This window comes from Rhinopithecus roxellana, chromosome 10 (genome assembly GCF_007565055.1).
Source record: "Rhinopithecus roxellana isolate Shanxi Qingling chromosome 10, ASM756505v1, whole genome shotgun sequence".
Lineage (NCBI taxonomy): Eukaryota > Metazoa > Chordata > Mammalia > Primates > Cercopithecidae > Rhinopithecus > Rhinopithecus roxellana.
The window spans coordinates 1,729,920-1,737,010 of NC_044558.1; the positions used below are offsets into that span (position 1 = coordinate 1,729,920).

Here is a 7,091-nt window from a genome sequence, read left to right on the forward strand (position 1 = left end):
GTGAGCTGAGATCCGGCCACTGCACTCCAGCCTGGGCGACAGAGCAAGACTCCATCTCAAAAAAAAAAAAAAAAAAAAAAAAAAAAAAAAAGAAAGGCTGGTTCAACATACATAAATCAATAAATGTGATTTATCACATAAACAGACCTAAAGACAAAAAACACATGATTATCTCAATAGACACAGAATAAGCCTTTGATAAAATTCAAGATACATTCATGTTAAAAATTCTCAACAAACTAGATATTGAAGGAACATACCTCCAAATAATAAGAGCCACTTATGGCAAACCCACAGCCAATATCATACTGATTGGGCAAAAGCTGGAAGCATTTCCCTTGAAAACCATCACAGACAAGGATGCCCTCTCTCACCACTCCTATTCAACGTAGTTTTGGAAGTTCTGGCCAGGGCAATCAGGCAAGAGAAAGAAATAAAGAGTATTCAGATACGAAGAGAGGAAGTCAAAATTTCTTTCTTTCTTTTTTTTTTTTTTTGTAGTTAGCTATTTAATGAGGTTCTTAAGACATTTAGAACACCAATTTGTGAGGATAAATTCCATTCGTCAGGGCAAAAACAGATCGCAGGTAGCCCTGGAGCTGAGGAACAGCTTTGATTTTTGGTAGAATTTGTGAGTCCACAGCTTTCTGATCAATCTTGCGCTGCTCTGTAATCTCGTATTTCTCTTTCTCTGTGTCGAAGATCTCACCTTCCTGGTGTCTGGGCTTCCGCAACTTCTTCTTCTTGAAGTAAGCATCAGTAAGATGTTTTGGGATTTTGACATTGCTGATATCGATTTTAGTTGAGGTGGCAATGACAAATTTCTGGTGTGTTCGTCGTAGAGGAACTCGATTGAGGACCAGAGGTCCAGTCACAAGTAACAAGCCACTAGCCAGCTGCTTCAAGAAAACCACCCTCTTGCCCCTGTGGCGTCCAGTGAGGATGATCAGAATGGTCCCGGGGGTAATGCTGGCTCGCAGTTTTCTCACGTGCTGACTGAAGGGTTTTTTGCCGTGGCTCAACAGCTTTCGAGGCACATCTTCAGTGGGATAATATCTAGGCATTTTGCGAAGTTTAACCACCCGGGTACCGCCGTTCTTGTCACCACCAACTGGTTTTGTAAGAGTTGCAAGAACCTTCTCCTTCTTTTTCTTTTCAACCTTGGATTTAGCGGCTGAGTATTTCCTCTTGTACATGGCCTTTCTGGAATACATGGCAGATCGGGAATACCTGCCAATTCCTCTGACAAGGACAGGGTTGCGGCTGCAATGGGGCTTCCCCTTCTTGGGCTTCTTAGCCTTGAGGTTACCCTTTTTCACCTTGCTACCAGCATCAGCCTTCTTGGCTTCGGGTTTCTTCTCTTTAGTATCCGGCTTCTCAACTTTTTCACCCGCCATCTTGCAAGATGGGAAAGAGAACTAAGGTTTCGGCTTCCCAAAATTTCTTTGTTTGCAGATGACATGATCGTGTATCTAGAAAACCCCATTGTCTCAGCCCGAAAGCTTCCTAAGCTGATAAACAACTTCAGCAAAATCTCAGGATACAAAATCATTGTGCAGAAGTCACAAGCATTCCTATACACCAACAACAGGCAAGCAGAAAGCCAAATTATGAGTGAACTCCCATTCACAGTTGCTACAAAGATAACAAAATACCTAGGAACACAGGTAACAAGGGAAATGAAGGACCTCTTCAAGGAGAACTACAAATCTCTGCTCAAGGAAACCAGAGAGAACACAAACAAATGGAAAAATATTCCATGCTTATGGAGAGGAAGAATCAATATTGTGAAAATGGCCATACCGCCCAAAGTAATTTATCAATTCAATGCTATTCCCATTAAAGTACCATTGATATTCTTCACAGAATTAGAAAAAACTACTTTAAATTTCGCATGGAACTGAAAAAGAGCCCGTATAGCCAAAATAATTCTAAGCAAAAAGAACAAAGCTGGAGGCATCACCAAACAGGACTTCAAACAATACTATAAGGCTACAATAACCAAAACAGCATGGTACTGGTACAAAAACAGACACATAGACCAATGGAACAGAATAGAGAACTCAGAAATAAGATCACACATCTACAACCATCTAATGTTCGACAAACCTGACCAAAACAAGCAATGGAAAAAGGATTCCCTATTTAACAAATGGTGCTGGGAAAACTAGCTATCCATTTGCAGAAAATTGAAGCAGACCCCTTCTTCACACCTTATACAAAAATTAACTTAAGGTGGCTTAAAGACTTAAATGTAAAACCCAAAACTATAAAAACCATAGAAGAAAATCTAGGTAATATAATTAAGGACATAGGCATAAGCAAAGATTTCATGATGAAATTGCCAAAAGCAATTGCAACAAAAGCAAAAATTGACAAATGGGATCTCACTAAAGAGCTTCTGTAAAGCAAAACAGATTATCATCAGAGTGAACAGACAACCTGCAGAGTGGGGGAAATCTGCAATTTAGCCATCTGACAAAGGTCTAATATCCAGAATCTACAAGGAACTCAAACAAATTTACAAGAAAAAAAAAATACTCCATTAAAAAGTGGGCAAAGGACATTAACAGACCCTTCTCAAAAGAAGACATTCATGCACCCAACAAACATATGAAAAAAAGCTCAACATCACTGATCATTAGACAAATGCAAATCAAAACCACAATGAGATACTGTCTCACGCCAGTCAGAATGGCCATTATTAGAAAGTCAAGAAACAACAGATGCTGGTGAGGTTGTGGAGTAAAAGGAACACTTTTACACTGTTGGTGGGAGTGTAAATTAGTTCAACCATTGTGGAAGATGGTGTGGTGATTCCTCAAAGATCTAGAACCAGAAATACCATTTGACCCAGCAATCCCATTATTGAGTATATACCCAAAGGAATATAAATTATTCTATTACAAAGATACATGCACATGTATGTTCATTGCAGCACTCTTCACAATAATAAGAACATGGACTCAACCCAAATGCCCATTAACGATAGACTGGATAAAGAAAATGTGGTACATATACACCATGGAATACTATGCGGCCATAAAAAGGAATGAGGTCATGTCCTTTTGCAGGGACATGGATGAAGCTGGAAGCCATTATCTTCAGCAAACTAATGCAAGAACAGAAAACCAAACATCGCATGTTCTCACTTATAAGTGGGAGCTGAACAACGAGATCACATGGACACAGTGAAGGGAGTAACATACACTGGGGTCTGTCAGGCAGTGGGGTGGGGACAGGAAGAGTATTAGGAAAAAGAGCTAATGCATGCTGGGCTTAATACCTAGGTGATGGGTTGTTAGGTGCGCAAACCACTATGGCACATGTCTAGCTATGTAACAAACCTGCACATCCTGCACATATACCCCAGAACTAAAAATAAAAATTTGAGGTAAAAAAAGGAAAGTGATAATAAAGATTAGAGCATGAATAAATGAAATTGAAATAAAACAACATAAAAGATTAATGAAACAAAAAGTTGCTGTTTTGAAAATTTAAACAAAATTCATAAACCTTTAAACAGACTAAGGAAAAAAGAGAGAAGATCAAAATAAATAAAACTAGAAATGAAAAAGCAGACATTACAACTGATATTGCAGGAATTCAAAGGATCATTAGTGGCTAATATATGCAACCGAATGCGAAAGGATGGAAAATCTAGAAGAAATGGACAAATTCCTGCACACATACAATCTAGCAATATTGTACCAGGAAGGAATCCAAAATCTGAACAGTCCAGTAACAAGTAATGGGATTGAAGCCATAATAAAAAGTCTTCCACTAAAGAGAAGCCCAGAATCTGATGGCTTCACTGCTGAATTGTACCAAATATTTGAAGAACTAATACCAATTCTACTCAAACTATTCTGAAAAATAGAGGAGAAGGGAATACTTCCAAACTAATTATATGAGGCCAGTATTACCCTGATACCAAAACCAGACAAAGGCATATCAAAAAAAGAAAGCTACAGTGATTCATCATCACTGATGAATATTGATGGAACAATTCTCAACAAAATACTAGCAAATGGAATTTAACAATATGTTAGAAAGATCATTCATCATGACCACATGGGTTTTATCTCTAGGATGAAATGATGGTTAGGCATATGCAAATCAATGTGATACACTATATCAACAGAAAAAGGATAAAAACCATATGACCATTTCAATTGATGCTGAAAAAGCATTAGATAAAATTCAACATCCCTTCATGACAAAATCTCTCAAAAAACTGGTTACAGAAGAAACATAACATAATGAAAGTCATATTTGACAGACCCACAGCTAGTATCATACTGAATGGTGAAAAACTGAAAGCCTTTCATCTATAATCTGGAAGACGACAAAGGTGCCGACTGTCACCCCTATTATTTGACATAGTATGGGAAGTCTTAGCTAGAGCAATCAAACAAGATAAAGATACAAAGGGAATCCAAATTGGAAAGAGGAAGTCAAATCATTCTTGTTTGCAGGTGATATAATCTTATATTTGGAAATACCTATAGACTCCACCAAAAATATTAGAACTGATGAACAAATTCAGTAAAGTTGCAGGATATGAAATCAACATACAAAAATCAGTAACATTTCTTTTTTTTTTTTTTTTTTTTTTTGAGACGGAGTCTTGCTCTGCCACCCAGGCTGGAGTGCAGTGGCCAGATCTCAGCTCACTGCAAGCTCCGCCTCCCGGGTTTACGCCATTCTCCTGCCTCAGCCTCCCGAGTAGCTGGGACTACAGGCGCCCGCCACCTCGCCCGGCTAGTTTTTTGTATTTTTTAGTAGAGACAGGGTTTCACCGTATTAGCCAGGATGGTCTCGATCTCCTGACCTCGTGATCCGCCCGTCTCGGCCTCCCAAAGTGCTGGGATTACAGGCTTGAGCCACCGCGCCCGGCCAAAAATCAGTAACATTTCTACATGCCAACAGTAAGCAATCCAAAAAAGAAATAAAAATGTAATCTCATTTACAATAGCCACCAATAAAATAAAATACCTAGGAACTAACTGAACCAAAGGAGTGAAAGATCTTTATAATGAAAACTATGAAAGTGATGAAAGAAATTGAAGAGGACACCAAAAAATGGGAAGATACTTCAGGTTTATGGATTGGAAGAATCAATATTGCTAAAATTCCACACTACCCAAAGCAGTCTACATATTCAGTGCAATCCACATCAAGATAACAATGGCATTCTTTACAGAAATAGAAAAATATTCTAAAATTTACATGGAACCGCAAAAGAGCCAGAATAGCCAAAGCTATCCTAAGCAAAAAGAATAAAACTGGAGGAATCACATTACCTGACTTCAAATTGTATTACAGAGCTATAGTAACCAAAACAGCATCATACTGGCATGAAAACGAGCACAAAGACCGACAGAACAGAACAGAGAACTCAGAAACAAATCCAAACACCTATAGTGAACTCATTTTTGACAAAGGCACCAAGAACATACGCTGGGGAAAAGACAGTCTCTTCAATAAATGGTGCTAAGAAAGCTGGATATTAGTGTGCAGAAGAATGAAACTAGCCCCCCCATCTCTCACCATATACAAAAATTAAATCAAAATGCACTAAAGACTTAAATCTAAGACCTCAAACTATAAAACTGCCATAAGAAAACATTAATAATTCCCTGAAGGGAAAATCTTCAGGACATTGGTCTGGGCAAAACTTTATTGAGCAATACTCCACAAGCACAGCCAACCAAAGGATAAATGGACAAATGGGATCACATCAAGTTAAAAAGCTTCTGCACAGCAAAGAAAACAGTCAACAAAGTGAAGAGACAACCCACAAAGTGGGAGAATATATTTGCAAACAACCTATCTGACAGGGTGTTATTACCAGAATATATAAGGAGTTTAAACAGCTGTATAGGAAAAAATCTAGTAATCTGATCAAAAAATGGGCAAAATATTTGAATAGACATTTCTCAGAAAACACACACATGGCAAACAGGCATATGAAAAGGTGCTCAACATCATTGATCATAAAAGAAAGCAAATCAAAACTACAATGAGATATTTCACACCAGTTAAAACGGCTTATATTAAAAAAACAGGCAATAAATGCTGATAAGAAAGTGGAGAAAAGGGAACACTCCTACACTGTTGGTGGGAATGTACATTAGTACAACCACTATGGAGAACAGTTTGGAGGTTTCTCACAAAATGAAAAATTGCACTACCATATGATCCAGCAATCCCACTGCTTTTGGATATACACCCAAAAGAAAGAAAATCAGTATATTGAAGAGGTATTTGCACTCCCATTTTTGTTGCAGTACTGTCCACAATAGCTAAGATTTGAAAGCAACTTAAGTGGCCCTCAACAGATTAATGGATAGAGACAATGCAGTACATATACATAATTGAGTACTATTCTGCCACGATTCTGTACTTTGCAACCACATGGATGGAACTGAAGATCATTATGTTAAGTGAAATAACCCAGGCAGAGAAAAACAAACATGTTCTCACTTATTTGTAGGATCTAAGAGTCAAAGTAATTGAAATCATGGACACAGAGAGTAGAAGAATGGACATAGAGAATAGAGAGAGTAGTGGGAAGAGTAGTGGGGAGCTGGGGGTGAGGTGGGAATGGTTAATAGGTACAAAAAAAGTTAGAAAGAACGAATAAGACATACTATTTGACAGCATAAAAGGGTGCTGATAGTCAATAATAACTTAATTGTACATTTAAAAATAACTAAAAGTGTGTAATTGGATTGCTTGTAATACAAAATATAAATGTTTGAGGGGATGAATACTCCATTCTCCAGGATGTGATTATTACACATTGCATGCCTGTATTAAAACATGTCAGGTACCTCACAAACATATACGCCTACTATGCACCCACAAACATTTTTAAAAATTAAAAAAAATCTTACATAAAAATAAAAAATAAAGCATTATTATTTGCCTAAATATTTTGTTTTCCATATTTAAGGAAATTTTCTCTTTTAAGCTATGTATAGTTTACAATATAAACAAAGCAATTTGGTAAAGTATACTTTTATGAACAAAGATGAAAGCATTTGCTTTTTCTCCCTACCTGATCTCTCTAAAATTTAGAAACT

General features: G+C 37.5%; 1 protein-coding gene across 1 annotated transcript; it reads right to left on the reverse strand.

The window, feature by feature from the left end:
- Window positions 1-482: 482 nt before the first annotated feature.
- Window positions 483-1,431, reverse strand: LOC104681679 (60S ribosomal protein L6). The gene has a single exon (XM_010388028.2). It carries the CDS (start codon window positions 1,395-1,397, stop codon window positions 531-533), a length of 867 nt encoding a protein of 288 aa, XP_010386330.2. The 5' UTR covers window positions 1,398-1,431; the 3' UTR covers window positions 483-530.
- Between the last annotated feature and the right edge of the window lie 5,660 nt (window positions 1,432-7,091).

What these genes read in the sequence shown, in the direction of transcription:
- LOC104681679 (XM_010388028.2), bottom strand. Translation starts at nt 1,397, where the DNA reads ATGGCGGGTGAAAAAGTTGAGAAGCCGGATACTAAAGAGAAGAAACCC.